This window comes from Empidonax traillii, unplaced genomic scaffold (assembly GCF_003031625.1).
Source record: "Empidonax traillii isolate 1590-97213 ecotype Southwest subspecies unplaced genomic scaffold, ASM303162v1 scaffold1072:size191264, whole genome shotgun sequence".
NCBI lineage: Eukaryota > Metazoa > Chordata > Aves > Passeriformes > Tyrannidae > Empidonax > Empidonax traillii.
In genome coordinates this window covers 46,728-72,251 of record NW_020956265.1, presented here as the reverse complement: position 1 = coordinate 72,251, position 25,524 = coordinate 46,728, and the positions used below count along the sequence as shown (strand labels likewise).

Below are 25,524 nucleotides of genomic sequence, written 5' to 3'. Positions count from 1 at the left end.
AACGATTGAGCTTTGCTTCCTTGAAAGCTGTTTTAAAGAGCCTCTAGGAACCTTTGCTTCTTTCTGTAAAGTATTATATCTCTTTACAAGCTTATTATTGTTGCCATTCATGCCTTGCCCCCCCATTAGAATTTTGTTTCTGTGTATTGAGACAGAACATAGAACCTGGAAAATTACTGAAGTAACAAAATTGCATAAATCAAGACTAAAATTGAAAACGGTTCTAAGTGAGGGCCCACTGACTTTAGTGGGTGCAGGGCTGCATTTGGGTGATTTCAAAAAAATTGATACCAAGTAGGTAAAAGAAGTGAAAGGAGATGAAAAAGTCTTTAGCTTTCCAACTATAGGTCTCTTTTTGAGCTTGTGAGGTTTTGCAAATGTCATCACGGTTTAAAAAAAATCTTTACTTAATTTCTGTTTTAATTTTACCGTATTTGTGTTAATGTGATGCTTCCAAAACACAAGGTATGAATGACATTATTTAATTAGAGAAACCATCGCTATTATCCTACATGTTGTATTTTTCTTTTTTTTTTAGCTTAAACAGAGGTGTTCAATGTTTGCTCAGTTCCTTCCACTAAGCAAAACTCCTGCTTCCATGTGGATGGCTGGAAGGTGTAACCTTGGCTGCTTCAAACTTGTGTCTTAGTTAATTTGATTGCTTTAGTGATCCACTGTGTTTCGTTCTCTTTTCAGGACAATTACGGGTTTAGCAAAATAGAAGTAAGAGACAATGGCAGTGGAATCAAGGTTGAGGATGTTCCAGTTATGGCCATTAAACACTACACCTCAAAAATAAGCTCTTCTGAGGACCTTGAAAGGTTATCAACGTACGGTTTCCGTGGGGAAGCTTTGGGATCAATTTGCAGCATATCAGAGGTGAGCAGTTGCTACAAGTGTGTCTAGCCTCTGAGTTATGATTTCTGTTGTCTGTGTGTGTTTGTGAAAGTTTTATTAAAATACCACTGCAAAGACTTGAAATGTTCCAGCAGCCTGCCCAGGATATGCTCTCCAAACCATTTGGCATGTGTATGCTGCCTTTCCCCCCAGCCCCAGAAGCCATATCGTAGGAATTTCTTGCCAGTGTCAGTCCTGCTCTTCTGTCACACTGGTCACAGCAGTGCTCCATTTATTTTCCTCAGTCAGAACAGGTCAGAGATAGGTTGTGTTGTATTTTCTTTTCTTTTGTATCAGGGAATATGATGTCAAAGAGCATGGCTGCATTTGCTACTTGAATTAGGGTAAATCAAAGTGAGGAGCAGCAGGTGATGGTTACCAGGAGAAATAATCTGAGGGAACTGATGGCCCACATAGCTACCATTCCAGTAACCATTTCTGCCTTCTTATCTCGGTGATCAACAGTCATGGGATCTTGCTGGGCTCCTTATTGCTCTTTGACATGTATGATGTGACTGCAATTGCACAAACTTTGTCCCTATGAGTAAACAGGAACCTGCTACTTGGCCTGTCTGAGTCTGATCCTTGTGTTTGTGTTAAGAGGATTGGCACTGTACTGATACTTATGATTTGACTTGTTGGCTGAAAGTAAGTAAGTTTGTTCAAAACCATCTGAAAAGCAGAAGTGGGTTGTGTGTTTGGATAGAGATTTCCAAAGATGCTTTCAAAAGTGTTGGTGTTTTGATAGATGATGAGAGACCTCGATCATTGGTTCCTTCCAATGATTTGTCAGAGCAGAATGCCATCTGTTCTGAGCTTCTCATCAGCTCTATGGTACATTTCATAAGAGATGGGAGGTGACCAGAGTGTATAAAGTGCTTTAATAGGTATTACTTCAATCCTTGTATCAGTAATTATATTAATTAAACACTCCTGGCATTCTTTGCATTCTGCCTACCCAAACTGCCCCCTGAAGTTTCAGTTTGGAGGTGTTTGCTATTGGCCTTTAATTAGATCTGTAATACTGTCATTTCCAATTAACCAGTTACTGTTTCTCTCTCTAGAGGCATGACTTGACTCTAAATGGTTCATATGAGATACTAAAATAACCCAAAATACCCCGAAGCACTGTATGTGTGATAAGCTTTGTCTGTCAAGCAGTTCAAGTGCAGTGGTTCTGCTGTTCAGTGTGTTGGTGCCTGAACTCTGGTTTACGACTGCTCTTGCTAAAGCCATCTGTGTATTACCTTAATAGCTTACAAAACATGCAGTGAGTGATTGACAGATATGTTTGGGTGTGGAAAGATAATACACTGTTTGTTTGAGAGTAGTCATTAAGTTTGTTGAATCTCGCATAAATTTAAGAAGTTGTCATAGGCTGCCTTCTCTCTCACAGAGGTTGAAAATGCCAAATTGTCAATTGATTTAGTTGTTTATTTAACCTGTGTTAAAATGTAAGACAGATCAGTGTGTGTTGTAGGAAGTAGGAATCGCTATTCCTTGTGTATTGGTTTAGTTAAATGGATGGAAACGTGATTAATAAATAATGCAGAATGTTTCTGTGCCTGTAAGAAACACCTGTAATAGAAAGAGTTTATATACTAATTAAATGTAATCATGGTGACTAAAGTAACGCAGTGGTGAGAGTGGTAGCAAAGCTTGTCTAAGCTCATTCTGAACTTTGTCTATACCTGATTAACAATGTTTTTTTTAAAATCACTCTCTTCAGGTTTTGGTCACAACCAAGACAGCTGATGATGACATCAGCACTCAGTATGCTTTGAATAGCAACGGTCACGTAACTTCTAAAAAGCCTTCCCATCTAGGACAAGGTAGGAAATCACTGTTCTGGTGTTGCATTGTAACAGGAGTATTTTGTGTTTCTCTGAGGCTCTATCTGATGTTGAAATACCTGTTCTGTACTTGAAGGCCGAGTATGAAATCTTTGCAGCTGTAAACACTTCTTGCCTTATGTCTGTCAGCTGAGAATGTGTTGTCATATTGTAAGAAATAATATGGCTTGGAAGGTGTTCTAGATAGTAATTATAAACTGGTTTCTCCTTCTTTGGCTCACTTCAAGCTGACAGTGGAAATAAAAGCTATAAAAATTCAGTGCTCCAGGTCTGTATGAAAGGTTTGTTCAGGACTAAACTACAAAACTATGTTTTCGTACGTAGCAAAGTCCTCGCTTACAGGAGGAAGGCTTACCCTGCTGCTGTACAAAGGAATTGCTGGAAGCACTCTCGCTGTAGGACCAGCAAAATCGTGGTTCTTTATAACCTGCAGTAAGGGTGTGTAGCTGATTTTAACTAGAGATTCTTTTTAGATTTAGACATGGAAGATACTACAATTTGCCTTGCCTTTTCTTTTGTCAAAATTGCTGAATGACTGACTGCATTCTGTGACATATATTTAACACTTTGCAATATCCTTGTGGGATCAGAATTCATGTGATTGTGTTGATAGGTGAATATTCCCCTTCCCTCCATGTACTGTACCTTGAGCAGAGGCTCTTCAGGAAAATACCCTAAAGCAAATGCTTATGAAGACCCTTTATAAAAACAGTGTTCCTTTGCCTCCAGATATGTGTGATTAGATTCTAGTCTGAAATCATTTTACTAATGAATGCTAACTTCATATGCACTGATTCTTCAGCTTTATATAGGGCCGAGTCTCACAATTGTCAGGGTGTGAGAAAGCAAGCTTAGTGCTGCAGTCTTAATTCTAAGCTCTTGAGGTCTATAGATACCTTTTTCAGTAGGATGACTGATAATTTGGTATATTTCTTCTCATGCTAATAACCTAATTTAGCATTACTTGAGTTTGTGTTGTATGCAGCAGCATACAAACAGATCTCTAAGTAAAAATAAAGTTTCCTCCACATTCCATGATGTGCTTTCAGTAAAATTTCTACTTATTTTTTTTATCACCTGCTTGCAGGTACCACAGTAACAGTCCTAAATTTGTTCAAGAATCTTCCTGTAAGAAAACAGTTTTACTCAACAAGTAGAAAATGTAAGGAAGAACTAAAAAAAGTCCAAGATCTACTGACAGCATATGGTATCATAAAACCGGACCTGAGAGTAACATTAATACATAATAAGGTAATAAAGAGTTTTTCCTCTATCAGATGTCTTAAGGATGATTTTCTGATGAATTTATGCAGTTCGTCTTACATTTACATAAAATCTTTTATTCCTGGTAATTTTCTTGCATCATAGCTTTGTTTTGGACTTATTTTTTGCATTCATAGTTGTTGATTTATAATGGCTAAAGATTTTCATCTTAAACTTCTAAAACTCAGGCTCAGATATTTTTGGTCTCTTCCAAGAGGTGCCTGGTTAGATATATGAAGTATAAAAATTATTTTTACATGCTGGTGGTTAGTAAAGATGGTGGTGGTCTTTTGCAAACAAGGAAGCAAGACCCTCCTAGTCCATGGGGCCTGATCAAAGATCAGCCAAAGCCAACTGAAAACACTTAGAAAACTTACTTGTTTAGGCCATTTACCTGGATAGAAACTATAGCTCATAACAGGTAGCTTGTCATAAGAGCTCAATGCATAACAATGATTTTATTTAAAAAGGCTAAAAAATCCAAGACAATTTGGTACCTGGGTGTAAGAACAGTAACAAATGATATAACAAAGAGCTTTAGTTGAGCTAGTTGTTCTTTATTTAGATGTGGGGGAACTAATTCAGAGATTACTTGGAAGCTATTTTGATTTCACAGCATACTGAATAGTAATTCTGTGGCACAGCTACTGAAATTAGACACACAGCCACAGAAATGACGTGTTGAGCAGTTACCTTTACCTGATCCAGATTTAACATAATGAACTCGATTGGCTGTGCTCTCTGGCTTTTGACACCTCAGAGAAGAAGGTTGTGCTAATCGATTTCCAAGCTGCCACAAAGCAGAGAGTGACATCTCGTGGCCAGATGCCTCAGCAGTTCTATTTCTGTTCTAAAATAATGTTTATTTGTTGAAATGCAGCCTGTTCATTGAGCAGTTTTGATCAGTTTTTAGCCAAACATTCTCCCTTCAGTTCCTTTTCAGTGGGAATAATAAATGGCACTGTGTGCTTTCCTGAAATGAAAACAGGTTGCCCTTGCTTTTCTGGAGTTGTTTAACATGCTCTGATTATATTTATGTGTATATTTCTAAATATCGCTGTGCAGCTACTGTGAAAAACAAAAGCCAGCCTTTTGGCTGGCTACAGAATTAGTATTTCAAAGGTGAGGAAGTGTACCTGCTTGCAGTCTTACTTCGTTGGGAGTGCTGAGAGTTTGAAACCAGAGATCTCTGGGGGTGTCTGCTTCTCATATTGTGCTGAGCTCCTTGGCATATCTAGCAGTGCTTCACAATATTGGTCTTAAATGTTGGTTAATAAAACCAATTTTGTCTTTGTTGGTGGTTTGGTTTTGCCCTCCCTTGAAAGTTGCGAATGATTTTTTTATAGTATTTTGATTTCATCGCCTTTGAATAGACTATTGCATATCTTGAGGGTTTTTTTTTAATCTGTTTATTTTAATGCAATGACAGTGATGTGCAATAAGGTGATCCTGTCTTTTTCACAATACTTAACTGCAAAAATGGTGTGAAGAGTGGTGTGACAGTTGCCATTGCACGTTTGTTTCGACTGCCTGTCCTGTTGGCTTCAGAAGGACGTTCTTCAATACCCAGTTCAGGCAGTATCATTCATTGTAATTGCAGAGATGGGGCTGATTTTTTTGACTCTTCGTTTTGCACTGCTGCCCTTTTGTTTGTTTAGTTTATTTAGAAAGGAAAGTAAGGCAAATGCAAAAGTGCTCAAATATTTCATCACAAGAGGTCGCTCAGTAGCTGTTGCTGAGATGGGAAAGTGAAAGGCTTAAGAAGTCAGAAAGTGTGGTCTGTCTCTGTTGAGATGCTTTAAAATAGTCTGAAAATTAAAAACTGAACTGAACGTAAAAAAATTTGCGTGCAAATTCCTGTCATTCTACTGATGTTTTCATTCTTTGTAAAATAAAAAGTTACCTGTTGTGTCATATCTTTTAGGAACTTTGAAGTTCTGAATTTCCAGTGTCTCAAATCTACCAGGAGAAAGAATCAACTTCTTAGAATGTGTTCTTAATTTTTCGTGTATCTCATACATTACATATTCATTTAAAAGACAAATGGTATATGCAGTTATTCAGAGGAGTTCTTAGAATCACAAATTCTTGAGGCTGAGCCAATGCTTTCTGTTGCAGTGGAAGAAGATACACTTTGGGAGTATGATCAGGTTCTGAGACTTAAAGAGCAAGAAGATACAGATTAGCTCCGACAGAAGGAGACAAGGAAACAGGGGTTGAAAGACTAGAAAGGGTAGCAAGTGGAAAAGGTGTAAATGAAAGTGCGTTTCAAAGAAATCTTCTCAATAAATTACAAACCCAGTACTTAAAAAAAAAAAAAGCCACGCCAAAAAACAAAACCAAAAACACCCCCCCCAAACAAAGAAACAAACAAAAAAACCCAACAAAAAACCAAACCCAAATCCCCCCAGTTTTTAAAGTCTTGTATTTTATATGAAGTTAAAGGAGCATGGAAGATTGAATGGAGCTTTGAGCAACATGGTGTAGTGGAAGGTGTCCCTGTTCTGTTTTCGTATCTCTGTTTAGTTTGGAAAATATTGCCATTGAGTGTGGTTCTTCACAGAAAAGAAGTCAAACAATGCTCTTCCAGCCTTTGTGTTGTTTTTTAGAAAGTGAGAAAATAGATATTGTTGTATCAGTCCTTCTAGAGTTCGTTTATTGTGTACTCTCCATCAGTGGGTTTCTGAGATAGGAAGTAATCGGTTGCTCTTTCTGCTCAGAATGTTTTGTTTGCATTAGCAATAAATAATGAATCACTTTGCAGATCAAGCCTTGAAGTACTATTGCTATTTTGACAACTTGGATTAGCTAGTGCTCCTTCTTTTTATGAAGGTTTATCCTGCCAAGACATTCTTTGAATACTGATAATGTTGATCCTCTTGCCAGTATGGTTATGTTAGAAAGAGGTATTTTTCTTCTTTCATCACCATGTTCCTTGAAAGCATATTGAATAATGAGACAGCCAAATGGAAATAATTTACATGAGTATTCAGCAAGTTTATTTAAAGTTAATGTTATCTGAAGGCGTGCTAAGAACATTTCGAAGTCAGCTACTGCTTAAACTGCGTCAAACCCTTCAGCCCGAAATGCCGCTTTCCAGCCACCCGTGAGCTCTGGCTGTGTTTCGCTTGAGGTGGTAAAACACAGCTTTTAGTAGTTCCAGGGCTGTTCTGAAAAAATTATGGCAGCAGGTGGTTTAGATGGTGCCCATCAGCAGGTCATACCATACCCAGCTGGTCCCATGTCTTGTGCAAAGTACAGATCGACCGTAAGTAGGCTCAGTAAATTTTCCAGTTCCTGTTGAGAAAAACTCTGCATAAGGAAATACTTTTTTCCCCAGTGCTTTGTCCTCTGTAATAAATGTGGATTTTTGAGACAGAGTGAGTATGTTAGGGTAAATTTACCATTTTTAATAATGTCAGTATACTTCTCACTCATTCATTGTGATTTCAAACTCTGCTTTGGCTGCAAGTTGAAAATAAATCTGTATTGTGCAGAAATAGCAGCACTTGAGCTCTGTCTTGAGTTGGAAAAACCACTCCGTTTAATGATGATAAATTAAGTCCCCCCCTAATCTGCGTGTCTTAAAATATAAAGAGGAATTATGATTAAGAATCTGCAGTGCTCTGCAGCCAACAAGTTTTCATGCTGACCTGGAATACAGCTCAGTCTTTACTTCTCTTCGTTGTTTAGTGGCTTGGCTGAGAAAGCCAAACAGAGAGTTAATTATGGTGTTTTTTTGTGCTGAGGACACCTGTCCACTAGGAAATGCGCTGAGACCCTCAACTCAATTTACATCAGCCAGAGAACAGCTGCCAGATGGTAACTACTTTTGGTCACTACCAACCTGGTTGAATTTGAACTGGTGACCTAGAGGTGAAATGCTTTATATCCTATTACTAATTCCTTGAGGTTTCCAGTTTCTCATCCATCACTTTTTTCAAATGACAGCCCAGTATATGTCTGAAATCTCAAAACAATTACTGTTTCACATATGCAGTGTGCGTTGCAGAATCTGAGATGTGCCTTTAGCTCTTGCAAAGCTTTTGCACTCACTTTGTACGCTTAAAAAAAGGTTAGCGGAAAAAGGATGTTTCCAAAGCTGCATGGGAATTTTCCCTCTTCCTTAGCAATGTACTTAGTCACAGTTAGGTATGTTATTTTTGTTAACTACTATTTTACAAAAGGCTTTTAAACCTCCCATTATTTAAATAGAATTCACTGTGATGTTGTGCCTCCTATGAATGACATATTCAGATTGGAAACTGTTTTTTGGCAGCAGTTTAATTGTTTAGGAGGTTTTATTTTTTTTTTTTCCTCCTGGTATGGAAATGGGTTTTAATAGAATCTTAGAATATCCTGAGTTAGATAGGACCCACAAGGATCATCACGTTCAACTTCTGGTCCTGCACAGTGCCAAGAATCCCTCCACGTGCCTGAGAGCATTGTCCAAATGCTTCTTGAACTCTGTCAGGCTTGGTGTTGTGACCACTTCCCTGAGGAACCTTTTCCAGTGCCCAACCACCCTCTGGTAAAGAACCTTTCAATAGAATCTTTTAGGTTGGAAAAGATCTCCAAGATCATAAAGTCCAACCTTTGACCAAAAACCACCATGCCCACTAAACCGTATTGTGAGGTGCCATGTCTGCTCAGTGTTTGAGCACTTCAGTGATGGTGATTCCATCACTTCCCGGGGGAGCTTGTTCCAACGCTCAAACACCCTTTCAGTGAAAATATTTTTCCTAATATCCAACATCCCCTGGTGCAACTTGAGGCCATTTCCCCTTGCCCTGTCTCTGGTTGCCTGGGAGGAGAGGCCGGCCTCCATGTGAGAGTGATACCTTGTAGATAGTGATATGGTCACCCCTGAGCCACCTTTTCTCCAGGATAAACACCTCCAGCTCCCTCAGCTGCTCCTTATCACACTTGTGCTCCAGGCTCTCCACCATGTTCTTTGTCCTTCTCTGGACATGCTCCAGCACCTCAATGTCTTTCTTGCACTGAGGGGCCCAGAACTGGACACAGCACTCGAGATGCCTTACCAGTGCTGACTACAGAGGGACAAACACTTCCCTGGGCCTGCTGGCCACATTATTCCTACTGCAAGCCAGGATGCCATTGGCCTAATTGGCCACCTGGGCACGCTGCTGGCACATGTTCAGCTGCTGTCAACCAGCAACTTCAGGCACTTTTCCACAGGGCACCTTAACAGCCTCTTTTTCCCCAGCCTGCAGCGCTGCAGGGAGTTGTTGTGTCCCAAGTGCAGGACCCAGCACTTTGCCTGTGTTGAGCCTCACGCAGTTGACCTTGGCCCAACCAGCCAGCCTGTCCAGAATCCTCTGCAGATCAACACTCCCACCCACCTTGGTGTCGCCTGCAAATTGACTGAGGGTGCACTTGATCTCTACATTCAGATCATTGATAGAGATATTAAAAAGGGCCAGCCCCAATACTGATCCCTGAGGACCACTGGGAATCGACTGCCAACTGGATTTAACTCCGTTCACCCCCACTCTCTGGGTTCAGCCATTCAGAAGGTTTTTTACCCCACAAAGAGTGCACCTGTCCTAGCCATGGACTGCCAGTTTGTCCAGGAGGATGTTGTGAGAGACAGTGTCCAGGGCTTTACTGAAGTCTGGGTACACAACATCCACAGCCTTTCCATCATCCAGTAGGTGGGTCACCTGGTCATAAGAGGAGATCAGGTTCTCTGGATGCCCACAGCTGAACATGTGTGGTTAAAACAGTCAAAAAACTTGTAACCCTCGATAGTGTCTAGTTCTTGAAAGGCTTTAAAGACAGGTGTTAGCAGATGAAGATCCTTGACTCCTTGTAATATCTGTTAGCTCCTCTCCTAACTTACCTCCCAGCTCTCAAATCTGAGCATTTCTCCACTGTGTCATGCTCAGGAAAGCCTTTTCATGGAGAAGGTGCTCTCGTATCACGAAAGAGAAATCTGAGTAGGGAATACACTGATATCTGGTGGATGAGCAGTGCTGTGGAACATGACTGTCTTTCAACAAATCCCCTTGATAGCTGTAATATCTGATGCCCTTGGGATAGACAGGTATGTCAGCTGCATCTGATGAGTGGAAAAGTGGTGTCTTGAGTTTCTCTACTGCATATCTTCATTGATAGTTGTCCCACCATCGCTTACAAAATGGAGGGGACAACTGATTCCTTAGTGGCAAGTATAAAATATATGGGGAAGATAATTCTGATTAGTTGCATAATTGTTCTGTAAGCTAAATTGAAAAATGGTTGTGATTCCTGTTTTCAGGAGAGGTTTTACGCAAGGGCTCTCTTTTGGTAAGGTAACTTACCACTGGTTTTAAAACAGAGCACCAGTTATGGCATGGAGCTGAAAAACATTAACTCTTTCAAGGCTGGGGTTCTAAACCATGTGGTTAAGACTTGATCTGTTCTTGATCTTAGGTTTAGAAAACCAATAGGTTTTCTTTCACAGCAGAGACTTTACCAGCCCTGGGAGCTAGGGGTCTGTGCATCATTAAGCTGAAATGATTCTAGGCATTGTACATGGACTGCTGTGTGATGTCTTTTGGTTTCCCTTGGGTTGAATTCAAACTTGAGATACTGCTGCCTGGCTTTGTTCCTGTTCATTTTCTCTCAACAGGTAGGCAGCGATGCTTTCATTTGAAGCTTAATAAGCTGTTAGGTTTGAAGTCAAGAAGGCTGAGGAATGTACTGGCCCAAAGAGTTAACTATCTGCAGTGAGATGCCAGGGTAACAGGATTTGGGAAGCATGTAAAACAAAATTAGAGAGACTGTGAAATACAGTTCTCTTTTACAGAGCTAACCCAAGTTACATTACCAGCCTGCAGTTCATGTGCAACTGCTTGCTCACCTAGACTTTTACAACCTCAAATTTTACAGGATGTGAGTGTCACAAAACAACTTAAGAATATATGTGGTTTCTGGATAGTAGAAGTCTACTTCGTTAACTTACTGCCATTAAGTAGTAATAATGGGATGAGTCGGTTTAACTTGTAGTGTCATAGTTGTACTGCAGTAGGTGCAGCTGGAAACAGCATCCAGTCGCCAGCTCTAATTAAGATTTTCCTTTTGTCTGTGATTGCAAATCACTGCTGGTAGAAGTTCTAAATATGAAGGATAGTTAGGGATGTGGAGTAGCTGCATTTTTTTCTCTGTCATTCCTTGGTGTCTTTGAGGAGAAGAGTACTGAGCAGGTTTTAATTCTCCTGAGTGCCGTAATACCGGGGACCCCAGTGGGAAGAGGGTGAATCTTCCTCCACTCATGACACATTTTTCAAGGAATCCTTCTGGGCTCTGTATATGCATCCTGAACCAATGGATGCCCACTCCATGTGTGCATGGAGTCACAGAATCATGTAGGTTGAAATGTTTGCATATGCCCTAGGGCTGCCTGGGGTGGAGAGAAATAGGTACACACAGACCTACGTATCTTCTGTACGTGTGCAGTAGATTTTATGACATTTTGTAATATCCAGATCGTGCAATCCCCTTCAATGAAACAAGGAGAGAGGTGGGATATATTTGGCTAGCTCTACAAAACCCAAGATGGGCCATGTGTAATAATATATCTTTGAGTGGGCTGTTTCTGCAGCGTCATCATACTGACTGGAGTCAGGTTCTTCCTTGGCTCATCCTCGACACCCGCTTTATATGACCTAGAAAAAAAATTTAGGGGGTGTGTGGGGGGTGTATTTTTAGCTAAACTAAAGGGTATAAGTAAGGTTAAAAAAGTAGGGTATTGCAGGAACCTCACGGAAACAGGCACTTTCTAAAATAAGTGGAACTGGTGTTGTTTCTTTGTGATTTTTTTAATGCCTGTTGATACATCTGGAGACTCTAGAAAAATAATTCTCTTTAAATTACTAGCTCTTCCTGTGCTATTGCTCCATAATGTGCAGTCAGGGCTAAAAATGAGTACACACTGTATTCAGTGTTCATATAGTGTAGAAATTAGGAATATAGAAATTGGAAATTGCCTGGCTTCTTTAGTATGTAAGCTTTAATTTAATCCACAGTGGTAACTATTTTCTAAAATTATGTGTGGGACTGAGTATTAATATCTGATGAATATATGACTAGTTGAAAAGCCAGTCTGAACTTATTACAGTATCTACTTTTAGCAAGTTTGCATTTAATAAGTTCTCATTTTCCACCTTACTCAAGTGATCTTTTCACTGTTCTGAGTATCAGCCATTTAGCGGGTCAAGCAGTGTGATAACCTTGCATTAATCAGCAGCTAAGATTTATATCTGTACCTGCAGCCTCACATTAGCATAACCTAAAATAAACAGCATGATGTTTATATTAGTCATATAACAAGTGTCTTTCTCAGTTTGGTCACATGCGTTTCATTTAAAATATATCCAGTAAAGAAAAAAAATCGCTTGGCACTTTGTGTTTCCATTTTAAGTAATCAATTTTAAAATAGAAGCAGTACAGGATATGTTTTATAAGAGGAGCTCTAAAGAAGAGGACAGATTCTTTCATCACTCCAAAATATCTTTGAGGAGACTTAGAGCAGGTGTAGAGGAGAGAGGCTCAGGGGCAGCGTGCCTTGGGCAGCCCCGGGCTGTCCTTTCCCTCTCCGCTGCTGGAGAACAGTGGGGACTCCCTGCCAGAGCTGTGGACAGAGCTCTGCCTGCTCCCTTCTCCTTCTCCCCCTTGTCTATTCACTGCCCTCCCTGATGTAAATTGTGCTGTATGTTTTAAGGGGTTCAGGCTCGCTGTGGGATGACCGAGCTGTCAGCATGTCAGCATGTGCAAAAAGGGCTGTCAGGTTGGTGTCTCGGAGCTGCACTTGATTCAGGCAGGACTGCAGAGCTCCACTTTGCAAATGCTGCAGAGTGCACGTGGAAATGGAAAATTAAAGATTTGGGGAATAGTTTAGGCTCAGCAGTCTCAAAGCTTCACAATTCCACCTGTCCTGTAGGAGGGGAGTATCGTTTTACAGGAACACTGTGTTCTTCTGTGGAATTCACCCCCGAAGGCCAGCAAATATCCCACGAGACAGGTGGAATTTTAAGGCTATGTATTGCATTTCTTGAGATGGATGCTTGTGTATTTTTTTTCTCCCACCACACTTTTGGTTAACATCCTGTATCAGAGTACTGTGAACTCATTTTGACTTCACTGGACACCTAGCACCTACTGAAAACATAAATTTTAGCAGCACTATAACATCTGATTTAAAATGCAACTTGCTGAATTTTTTTTTTCTTTTGTGTGTGAAGGTTGCATATTGAAATGCACTTAGGCATCTAACAGTGACAGAAGTAAAGTGGACCTGAATGTAGCAGTCTGTTGCATGGAAGCAGAAAATCAACTAAAGAAATTATTTTTTATTGTTGAATCAGCAGATTCAGCTACATTTGTGACTGTGTGGTATAGGACTTGTATTTAGTGAGAGACAAAATTTCACCTTGCAAAGTGGCTAATACTTTTTGTGTCCCTAAGTGGACTTGACAGGTAACTTCTGTTGCAAGTTCAAGTTCACTTTGCCTTATTGTTCTTACCAAGTCTTTGCAATAGTATTCCAAGATATGTAGCAAATATAGCAGTTGTTCCTTCATCTTTCTAACTTTTGCAAAGTTTTCATTAGACAAATAACTGCTTTCCTTTCTAAACAGCAGGCTTGTCATAGACCTAGAGTATCCAGGTGAGCACTGTAAATGGACAGCTAATAGCCTGATCTCTCCCAAAACAGACTTTCACTTCAGTGTAACATAGGCATTGCAGTGCCCAACTTCACATGCTGAGCACCATGTTAGAGACACATCATGAACCCTCAATTTATGTGCTCAGAAAAAACATAAAGCCTACTGCTGTATATTGAAGTTGTGCTTGTATTGATTTAACAATTGCTTCAGGTACAGAAGTTCAGATGAGCCACGTAACATCCATAAATACAAGGTTTGCTTAGTTTTCCAATTGCTTTGAGTCTAAATAAGTAATACAAAATGAGAAGACATGCCAAAAAGTACCGTACTGAGTCAGTTAACGCTGAAAGTTGTGATTTTCAGAGGGTCAAAGTACAGAATGTTACATATACAGTGTGTGTGCAGTTGCATATGCATGTTCATAGACATGACTTGAGCTCAACAAATATAATGTCAAAAATTTGACTCTGTGCCATTTGTTTCAGGCAGTTATTTGGCAGAAGACCAGGGTGTCAGATCACAAAATGGCCTGTATGTCAGTTCTGGGAACAGCCGTTATGGGCAGTATGGTACCTTTTCAGCACTGCTGTGAATATCCTGAGGTGAGTTTAAACTTCCTTCTCCCCAAATTCACTTAAAGCCTGTCAATGAAGAGAGAGCTAAGTCAGTATTCAAATAGAAGGAGACTGAAAAAGAGGATGTGTCCCCAGACTGACATCTGATTAATGCATTTGCTTCTATTACTGTCCTCTCCGTAAAATTAATTGGTTTGGTGATTGAAAATCCACTCCAAGAATCATCCCATCAGGACTCATGTGGCACTGATCAAATGGCAGTAAAAACAGTTGTGATGACAAATGCAGAATTGCTGATTGCTCAGAGCTGTCCAAGCTGGGATTCCTGGCCCACAGGCAGGTTGTGCTCTGATTAATATCTAAGCTTTTAGATCGTTCTCATCTTCGTGGCCTCTTAGCCTTGCACTCTAAAGAGTATCCCCTCAATTTCAGTGAGAGGCACCTGAGCAGCAAAAGAAACACATACTTAGAAGGCAAGTTATGCAAAATTTCCACCAAACATGAATTTGAAGTAAATAACTTGCTGGTTTCCAGAAAATTCGCTGCACTTAGCTTCCTTTGCCCCTGTTGAAAATGAGGGAATTCCCCATGATACTCTCCTTTGTCTAATGTTTTCAAAAATTTTTTGAAATTTTTCCATTTTTGTTGAAGACACTTTTATAAAGGGGAGTCTTGCTAATATGGAACCTTCTAAGTTGCATTTTTCTTGTATCTTTTAGTAATAAATCTTGACCAGTCACGTAGATGAGATGAATCACTGTAAAGTCACAAGGGCTGTTAAACACAACTTAGCAACGCTGCATTCAGCGTGGTGCTTAACAGCATTATTCAGACTTCAATAAAAGTCTGACTACACATTTGTTTTACAGTTTAACAGCATTATTCAGACTTAAATCTTGAGTTTGTCAGAATGCTCGTAGCAAAAGTGCAGTGAAATGAGGAAGAAGAAAGCAAAGTCACTTCTTGTAGTTGACAGAGTTTTAGTTGCTTGCGTCTGAACAGAACATCCAGAGCTGTTCCTACCTGAATGCAGCAGGGCAAGTGCAGGGGGCTCCAAAGGGAAGACATGGGGGTATTTAGAAGGGACTAGCTTGAAGGAGGCACTCAGGTTCTCACATTACTCCCCTGCTATATCATGAGGCATCCATATTCCTTGAATAGAAGTGGGGGAACATTCCATCTCTCCCTCTGTCTCTAAATAGTGTGTAAAATACCACGTGCATCATTTATAGGTGTATAAGTGATCCATGCATAATGCTCATGCACAAATTGATGTTCAGAAACTGTGGACATTTCTAGATTAAGCAGCCAAACACTATAAACTGATAGAATTAAGTTGCCTGTGTAACCTTTTTTTTCCCCCTTGTGTGCAGGTACTGGAATAGGTGTTTAGGGACAAGGCATAGTTTTCCTTCCCATTTAGATCCATGCTTCATTCAGTACACAGACCAGAGGGCAACTCTTTCATTCTTTTAACTCCTACTTGTTCCTTATGTAGCTTCATATTCCTTTGTTGTAAAGTCTGCTCTGAAAACAAAACTAATTTTGCTGTACCTTACTGCAGAGTTAAAACTTCTCTAACAAGTGACCCAGGGATTTTAAAGACTGGTCTTCAAAAGATCTCCATTATGAGCACTGAATGAAACAAGAACACATTTCAAGTTGACGCCAAAGCATGCAAACTCCAGAGCTACTTGTAAAATAAAAAGACAACTAAATAAAGAATTGGCACAACTTTTTCCATGTACAGAACAGCATTTATGATTTTCAGGTCCCCTGTCTTGTAAATGGATAGATTTATCTGGGCTGAAAACTTTCACATAGGAAATTTTTCTAGTATCTTCTTTTTCTGTAAAGGTTAAGTTTAGCAGATACATGTGCCGTAGGGAAAAAAATAACAATTAAAGAAAGGCATTTTGCTGTCCACTCATCACAGATATATTTTGATTATTACGTAAATTTTTTTATTAAAACATTAATTTTGAAAACAGTTGATCTTATTTGAAATCAAAGATTCTGTAATATTTTTCAGTCTTTGTAATTTTGTCTTTATACTTCATATACTTTCATAGTTGAAAATTCTAATGAGACAAGTTTTATAAATTGTGGATAACTTTTAACAAGCATACTGATACTCTGCATGGCTTTAAATAGTAACAGCAGTCAGCCATTTCTAAATCTGGCACCTTCTTAAATGAGTTATTCAGAGATTTTCAGTTTTGCTTTCATGTTTTCTGTATATAAAAATATTGTTCAGAGTGAAAGACTTGTACAAATATTTGTGAATTAGAAAAGGAGCCTTGAAGCGTGGAGGGGGAGCACTCAGGGAGGATGTGCTAAAGCTGCGGAATAAAATCTAGAAGTGCTGCATGTTGTTTTCTGATAATCACCCAACAGATATTTGAGACCTCTTCAGCTCGACCAGCGGTGTTTGGTTCTGCGCGACGTTGCTGACCAGAACACGCCAGCTTTAGCACAGAATGCATGGGACAAGGTCAACAGGGAATAAGGGAGCACATGAGCAGAGAGCTGCTGTGACGTAGATAAATGGGAAGGACAGGCCAAATCCCAGGGAGTTTAAATTCCATTTCAAAAGCATGATAATTTGGATTTCAGTAAATACAAGGGGTGCTGCCAAAAGCACAGCTAATGAGGTCTCGAATCTGTGCTACCAGAACGTTCTCCAGACTTTCCCCATACCTCCAAAATCTCCATCCTCGTGATGCCCCAGCGGTCCTTCACTATCAGTCTGGGCAGGTGGCAGTGGGGTGATGTGTGGGGCAGAGTGAGGGCTGGCCAGCAGGTCACTTCTTACGCGCTGATGGATCCTGGCTTTTGAAAAGTTGCAATTGCCTTTTCCTTAGTAAGGTCATTATCTTGAGGCTGTCCTCTCCAAACAGCTGTCAGTTATCACAGGAATTGTGGAAATGTGATATCTTTGGGATTTCTGCTTCTTTATCAGATTCATTTGAAATAAATCCAAGAGTTCCAGAGTTGCATGGTGAGGGAGAGGGGGAAGTGATGGGACAGGCAGCACAAGTCATTTTGACCTAAAAAAACCTGTTAAAAGTATCTGGACAGAAAAATCTTAAAACTCAGAGTTCAAGTTAGGTCCACAAATCATGTGTTGTTTCCAAGGTTCCCTGGCAGTGCTGTGTGCTCACAGGTTGTGCTGCAGCCTGTGAATCGTGGGTGCTCAGCACTCTTGAGAGTCAGATGATTTGGATACAGGTGGTGTAGGTAAATTTAGGTGCCCTGAATAAATGCCCTGTGACAGACTATTTAAGGTGCCCTGTGTGTAGAAAGGAGGGGGGGGGGGAATTGTGTGTTTTGGGCTTTCCCTGTCCGGGTTTGCTGCTGCCTGGGCCAGGCTGGGCAATGTGTGCCTTTAGCTTGGGCAGGGGTTACGTTGGCAACCCCACAGCCAGCAAACCTAAAGCTGCTGGCTTGGCTCTCCACAGCCCTCAGCTGCAGGAAGCATCCTGCTGCAGCTGGCTGTCCAAATGGGAAATATCCCAGTCAGTTGGTTGAGGAAAATAGATACAAACCCATCTTTCTCAACCTCTTTTTTTTTTTTTCTTTGAGGATGTTGATGTTTTTTATATTGTAACTTTCAAGAAGAAGTGCATGCATTTGAATGTCTTGGACTCCTGTACAATTGCATTTTAAGATCTCACCTCTCAAAGAGCCTTTTTGGTTTCTCTAAAAGACTCTTTTGCGCTGTATTTGTTTTATTATTGCAGATAAATCTTTCTGGATTTCTCCCAAAAGCTGAGTCAGACAGTTCTTTGACGAGTCTTTCAAGTTCAGAAAGGAGTTTCATTTTCATAAATAATCGTCCAGTTCTTCAGAAGGAAATACTGAAGGTAATATATAGCTTTTAATTCAAGGAACAGAAATGTGATTTCTTGGAGGACACGTAGACAGTCTACAACCTTTTTCCCACATAAAATAGAGAGCTACAGGTGAAGGTATTAGCATTTACAATAGAAACCCCTTCCACAAATCTGATGCTGCTGGTGCCTCATTTCTATTCCATTTGCTGCAGTCCCCAACACCGAGCTGGACATTACGTTTTTGGCTGTTTAAAAGAAAGATTATTTCAGATGCTCTATGCAAGAGACAAGAACAGTTGATTCTTTCTTTGTATTAGCCTGCAGAAATCACCTGTGCAATTTCCCATAAGGGAACTCTGTGCAGTTTCCTTTAAGAGAATTCTTCCGTAAAGTTTTTATTTTGTCCACTTCTGTCGTGGGCTTGTCAAGCAAACACCCATACTTTCCCTTTAAATTTGTGTATGCACTGGATAGAAATGAAAGTGATAGTGCAGCAGCATTGGCTACAGCTAAGCATTGTGTAGGCAGAATTTGATACTCTTGGGTTTCTGTCACTACTGAACCTTGCAGCACTTCACTTGGAGCAGCCTTGCTGTCCTAATCCTTGCCATGGCCAGGGAAGAAAATCACATTCACGCCAAAGTGGCCGTGTAGCTTTTAAGGTGGAGACAATGAAGGTATTTTCAGTTGGCTTTGTAGGTGTAAACCCTGAACCTGTGTTGGTATGTTGAGAGCCAGAGGCGGCTAATCCATCTCCACACGGTGTGTGATGGATGGGCTTGTTTCTCCTGGGAGCTCAAAGCTCAGCTTGAATCCCGTGACAGATAGGGTTTCTTTAACCAGACCATAGAAGCTTGGATTCAAGGTGGGATTCAGGATACTACCATACAAAGTAAAACTACCATAACCCACATGGAAAACAAGCTATACATCACTTTTTATACATCACTCCGTGCTATGTATGGGGAAGAAGTGCTGATGGACCTCTTTTCTATGACTCAGTGCCAGCTGAGGAAAGACTTCGGGAATCTTAAGATTAAAATGACTTGAAAATATTTCAATAAATTTAATGTTATTAAAACAATATTTAGGAATGAAAAATTAAATTGTAATCATTTTTTACACCTTCAATTTTTTTTTTGTCTTGGTAACATATTCTTTTCTCCACTACGTATGTCTTGTGGGAGGAAGGATCCAAGATACTAGAGTGGAATGCAAAGGTCTTTTATTTGGTCCCTATAGTTAACAGCACCAAAATTCTGAAACAACTGAATATTTCTGTAGTCTTTTGGAGGAGTTTTTAGGAGGATTATAGAGAAAATAGTAAGAACAAGAGGAGTTTGAGAAAAGCTGTAAATTTATAACTGGATTAATAAAAGGAACAAATTGGTCTTGTTTTGGGAAAAGGGCTGGTCTGTAGTCCAAGTGCTACTTTCTCAAACACGCTTTATTTGGAGTGAAAGAGACAGCAGTGTGGTTGTGTGCTGTATAAGTTGATTTTCTTTAAAAAGCAACTAGTAGTATTTGTATGATTGAGGAAAGAAACATCAAAATTGCAGTCCATCCATTGCATTGCATCCCAGTTGCATCCTTTGGGCCCACCATACCTTTTCTTCCAGGTGCAATCAATGCATTCATTCAGAATGTCCATTAGTATCTTGGAATTGTTCCTTTTTTTTTCTTTTTTTTTTCAATTTGTCTGTGGTGAAATGGAAACCACCAGTAACTGCCCTTTTGGTGATTTTTCTGGCACGCGTGTATATGACAACCTTTTTAGCATTCCTTTAACTTCAAAAAACCAACAAAACCAACAAACCAGTTATGCTTTTGTAAGTCAGATTTTATTTCTGTGCCTTTTTCTCTGTTTTATTGCCTTTACTGACATCTCTGTATTAATTCAATCTGTAGTTAATTCAACAGTACTACAGTATGATGACACACAAGGACTGTACTCGTTTATATCCTGTTTTCTTTTTGAATATTACTGTACCTGCCTCTGCTGTGGATGTGAACGTAACGCCTGATAAAACTCAAGTTTTGCTGCATTATAAGGTAACTAAGGGTTTACCCTGTTTTTTAGTTGTCAACCTTTTTACTTATGTAAGCATAACAAGGGCTTTGGGGACTACAAAAAAGTTGAAAAATAAACAGTGCCTCTGGGTTTTTTTTGGTTTGGTTTTTTTTTAGTTACTCGATAGCTTGCCTTTGTCACAACACTGTTTTGATCAAAAAGTACTGAACAGGCTAAGTGGAGGATTATTCAAAATTAATTTCCCAGTTGATTTCAGATTTTTGTGCTTTCAGATATATCTGTGTAGCACTTTGTTTTCAGATGCCTTTATAGTGAGGGAAGCTAAATAGAATCATGATAAGTGTCCTTACATAAATCTCACACTTCATATCTACACTGAGTAATCACTATGTAAACGCCACATACACTGAGGGGAGGTGGGCAGGAGAGGAATTGATTTCCCATCAAACCACTATTTTGCCATTATGTGTATAGTTCATTGATGACACCAATGAAGTGCCGTAGAAATTAGAAAGACTACATTGGTAATAAGGTGCTTATTCGAAGTTAATGTAGGTAGTCACACCAATATGTTAACCCTGTTCACAAAAACCTTTTGTATTTGTCTGTGTTAATCTTGTAAAACGTACTGCCTGTTAAGTGCCACTTATATGAAAATTTACACAGCATTCTCACATTTGATCTCGTTCTCCTTTGCCGTTCGAAAAAAAGGATTGAGTTTTATTTTTTCCTTCTTTTTTTTAAAATAATTTATTTCTATTTTGTACGGGTTTGGGTGGTTTTTTTCTTCTTAATTTCCATCCCTTGTTGCAAAGCTGTCTTGGAAACGTGCAATAGAAGCACCTACACAAACGCACTTGCATGGAATGGGATGTTGTTAGTACACCTGTTTTGACTATAAGCTTCTAACTCCATGTCAATTAAACCTGATAGTGGTTTAATCAGTCATTACCCTGTTGTAAAGAAAGCAATTAAGTGATTTTGTCATGTCAGAGTAAACTAGTGAAGCAGAATACCTACCACGAAATATTTGGGCCTGGAGGTGTGCAGCTGGGTCTTTTTGAGCGTGTGTGAACAACTGAAATGCAGTAATCTACCCAGCTTTGTCTGAAAAATAATCTGAGTAAAATCACTTTTTTAATATTGTTCCATATTCTCAGCATCTGTCACTTATGTTTTCAGGTGCACTTCTGTGTATTTTCTGTTTTGTTTCTTTTTTTTTTTTTTTCCCAGGAATCTGTCTTACTTGAGGTTGAAAATGTGTTGAAATCACTGTATGGGCCGCTACCTGCTGCGGTCCCTGGTGAAAATAATAAAACAGATGTTACCTCAGCAGACATGTTTGTCCATAGAACAGAACAAACAGATGTGGTTGGTAATGAAATGGGACCATCTGGAAACGATGAGCTCCACGCTCATACTTCATTCCTTTCACTCAGCAGTGATGTGCAAAACTGTCAAGCAGTAAAAAACACAGAGATCTGCTTAAATCATCAGACTTCTTGTGGTGATAACGTGCACAGTCTCCTGGACAAGAGAGAGGTTTCTAAGAGTGATGCCTTTCCAGACAGTTCCTTAAATTTATTGTGTGAGGACGAACAGAATGGACAAAATATGACTGATATTCAAAGGAACAGTGTTCCTCCGGACCCCAAGTCTAAAAAAGCCGACGATGAGCATCTTTTGAGTTTTGATAATACTGACCAACTAGATAAAAATGAGGAAGCCTCAGTCCCTAAAGACTTACCTGAAATCTCTGCTGATAGCTGGAGTATGGGAAGTGCATTTAAAGACAGTCTAGGAGACAAACTGGAACCTGTTAAGATTTTGATTCCTGAAGTTGGAGGAACAATCAGTAAGCAAAAAGAATACACTGCTGAGCAAAGCAATGATCCTCAAATCTCAAATCAAAGCGTAAAGAAAAAAAATGTGATAAGTGAAAAATTCGGACATGTGACAGCTTATGACTTAATTAATAGCAGGATAATAAAGAAAGCAAAGTCTGCATTTGAAATTTTCACTCACGAATGTCGTCCAAAATTGATAAATGATAATCCAAAGACCAGCATGGCAGACATTCTGCTGGAGATTGAAGAGCAGTGGAAGAATTTGAGTGAAGAGGAAAAAAAGAAGTAAGTATTCAGGCTGTGACTTTCTAAATACGGGAGCTACCAAAGAGTCACAGTCAATTAAAAAATTAAAAAATTTCCAGTTGGGTAGGGACAGTTTTGCTGAGTGGTTATTTAGAGCTAGCAGGCAGTAAAGCATACTGTGTGAATCCTGCAGACTTCTGTTTTCTGAGGGCTGCCTTTACTTTGTCACTCCTGATGATCTGTCCTTGAAAACCAGCACAGTAATGGAGATATATATATATAGATATAAATATAAAATTCCTCCAGAGGTTTTCCAACTTTATTGCTATAAAGGGAGAATTCTTTTTTAGGATCTTCAGTACTCCCAACCCAGGCTGCCTCAGAATTGTATTTGTAAAAACTAGTCAAATGACAGAAGGAATTACCTTTTCCCCTAAACAGCTATCCTAGTACTGGTTCAGAGAGTACAGTACAATTTGTATTTTAATCTGTTTCAAAAAGACCAAGTCTCTTTCTGCATCACAGTGTGAATAGTTAAACTCCATAGTTTTTCGAAAACAAAACTGTCACTGAGTTTTTGAAAACCACCTACAAGAAAGGGAACTATTTTAGGCTAATTTGGGGTTGGGGTTGGGTTAATTAAAGTATTAGGTAATGTTGTCCTCTATATGGAACTTACATTACAGTAAAAGATGAATTAATAACAGATTTTGAGACATTTTAAGATAGTTCAGAAAAAAAAGAAACACAAAGCCTTCAACATTTTGTTTGTAACTTTATAAACTGTAAAACACTGTAGGGCATCGCACAAATGAGGAAAAATAGAAGTTGTTCTTCCGTAGTGTTGCGTGTAATGATTTGAATGTGTATCATGATTTGTAGCAGAAAGTTTGGGAGATGAAGATTTGATTCTGAAGAACAAACTCATTGGAAGTGGTGTGAAAATATGTTTTCTTCATATTGTGGCAGGAAGGAGAAGGGAATTTAAACCGTTAAAAAGGAAACTGTACTAGCTAAATGAGTGTAATTTTGACACCAGTGAGAGATTTGATTAGGAGAATGTTAAGAAACAGAAGCTATACCTGTTGAATTACTGTTATATAACTTTTTCCTTGACTTCTTGACTTTCTTTGAAAACATCTGCTTTGTTCTGAAGACCAGCCATATCAGAGCTCAGTAAAACCTTTTTATCTGGCTTCTGATTTACTTAATTTAAAGCTTGCTAAGCAAGCAACAGACCACGGTCACAAAACCGTACATGTGACGACGTATTTTGTCCATCTCTGCGAAAGCAGAAATATTAATTTAATAGTAGAAATCTACTCCAATTATATTCATGCTTTTAATGAAATGAAACAAAAGGTTCTGCCAGCTGTTTCAGAAAATTTTCATTTGCTCTGCTTTAGCTTTTGGGATTTCATGGTTGCTTTCCTGGTACAACTGTTATGTTAAAGAGTGTGCCTACAGATTAACTCTGCATTAGTTCAGGAAGGAAACCTCTCTGGTAATGAAGTTTTCCTTATATGTAGGACTGAATGTAGTTTAGTCTCTCTGTTTATGTTTTCCTTACACGTGGGATTGAATGCCATGACTGTTGAAGCAGATGAAAACTTTACCGCTAGTTGTATCCATCCGTTTCAGCTTTGATTCTTTCAGCTTCTTTCCACTTTTAATCTCTCAAAATTGCCTCGGGGAATGTCAAATAGGAAGAGACACAGGGACAACTTTCTCCTGCAAAGCAGCAATCCAGGAGGACTCGTGGCAGAGAACATTAGTCTTGCCTGCCAGGTACTCTGGATAAATTGGGCCACCTAGAGGTAACAGCAAATGTCTATACATCAGGGCAGCCCGAGTGCCAGTGCTGTGCCGAGCACACGCTACCTCCAACTTCCTGCATCCTGGCTGGCACAACACCACATTTCCTGGGCTCCAGCCCTCCGTCCTTCTGTGATAAAGTCATGCCTTTTGTGCATGGTTTCAGCATCTCTGTGGCCCCTCCAGCGGGTCTAAATTAATTTAAATCCCTGTTGGGAATAGTACAAGCAACAGATGTCTCGCAGTGACACAGGATGGCCTTTTCAAAACAAGCCAGCATTTATTACACAACCGGAATGTAAAATGTTATGGTCTTTAGGTTATAATAGAAGAGGAAAGCTCCCATGCATGTCCATGTTGGCAGCATCACATATCCCCCTCCTTTGCAAAGCCAGGATTTTATTTCTTGCACTCCCTCTGCTCTTACTTAATACAGCTGGCCTTAATGTTTCTTGCACATCAGGCTCAGGTAGGAGTGGGAGAAATCCCTCCAAATGCCATAACAGTGGCAGGAGTAGTTACCCTGAAGGTGTGGGAAAAGTTCAAAGCTACACACGCTTTATCATGGGACTAACAAATCGCCTTGTCAGCACTCTGCAGTAATTCTTCATGAGTATATTTGTGCCTTGGGAGAAATATTATTTTAGGTAGCGTGGTCTTTGCTGTCAGAGTTTGCTCCAAATGCTCAAATTCAGATTATTTGTCTTATAAGATCTGAGGCACTTTGTCTTAAAAGGGTTTTGTTATATGCTCAATTTTTCGTTTGGGTTTGAGATGCAAGGGGAAAAGAACATATTGTGGATCCCTTCTTTTTGTTAAGAGCAAAGCTGCCTTTGAAACTAGACTTCATTCTAGTCTTCCACTCTGTTCTTACACCCAATTTTGCAAATTTTCTTGGCTTTAGGTTTTGTAGCTTCAGAAAAGGATCCTGAATTTACAGTCTTAATTCACAAAGCAGTGGAGAAGCTATTCTTGTAGCAGTTGGTGTATTTTACTTGCCTCTATGGAAGGATTTTTAAAAAGGCAAAGGTGTTCCCTCATAGTTTGTAAACCTGCAGTTTTTCCTGGATTCTGGGCAAATCACGGATAGTGATGTGTATGAATTTGCAAGACCCTCACAATCAGAGTTTGTAAGGCTGGAATTTTTCTGGTAGCCTAAAATGACAGGCAAGTTGGAGTTTGTTTGGAAATGCTTTCATTTTGGATTATCAGTATATCACTGAGAACTCAGTTCTCCTACAGTTAAATATTTTCCTGCACTACAATTGAGTCTATTAAAAAAAAAAAAAGTATTTATTGATCTGGTGAAAGCTATAAATGAATTTGAGATTTAAAAAAAAATCCTGTTCAAGTGATTTCATCCATTCATTTTAAAAGGAGCAGATGTTTTTTATCTTAATGTTTGCTCCATATTTTCTAGGACATGATTTATTGCAAGAAACTATTTAAGCTGACTTTTTTAGTTAACTAAATATTGGTACCATATGTG

The 25,524-nt window shown here is 39.4% G+C and overlaps 1 protein-coding gene across 7 annotated transcripts in view; it reads left to right on the top strand.

Annotated features, from left to right (window-relative positions):
* The window catches only part of PMS1 (PMS1 homolog 1, mismatch repair system component), a 43,542-nt gene that overhangs the window by 5,617 nt on the left and 12,401 nt on the right, over nucleotides 1-25,524 (top strand). For 5 of the 7 annotated variants that reach the window (XM_027904647.1, XM_027904645.1, XM_027904646.1 and 2 more), the window contains 7 exons: nucleotides 697-879; nucleotides 2,627-2,729; nucleotides 3,838-4,001; nucleotides 14,170-14,286; nucleotides 18,003-18,125; nucleotides 20,004-20,147; nucleotides 21,361-22,259. In XM_027904647.1, the coding sequence (XP_027760448.1) occupies nucleotides 697-879; nucleotides 2,627-2,729; nucleotides 3,838-4,001; nucleotides 14,170-14,286; nucleotides 18,003-18,125; nucleotides 20,004-20,147; nucleotides 21,361-22,259 (1,733 nt within the window). Of the gene's footprint in view, nucleotides 1-696; nucleotides 880-2,626; nucleotides 2,730-3,837; nucleotides 4,002-5,477; nucleotides 5,887-14,169; nucleotides 14,287-18,002; nucleotides 18,126-20,003; nucleotides 20,148-21,360; nucleotides 22,260-25,524 lie in introns of those variants that run through there. The other 2 variants (XM_027904649.1, XM_027904651.1) reach the window with 2 other exon arrangements.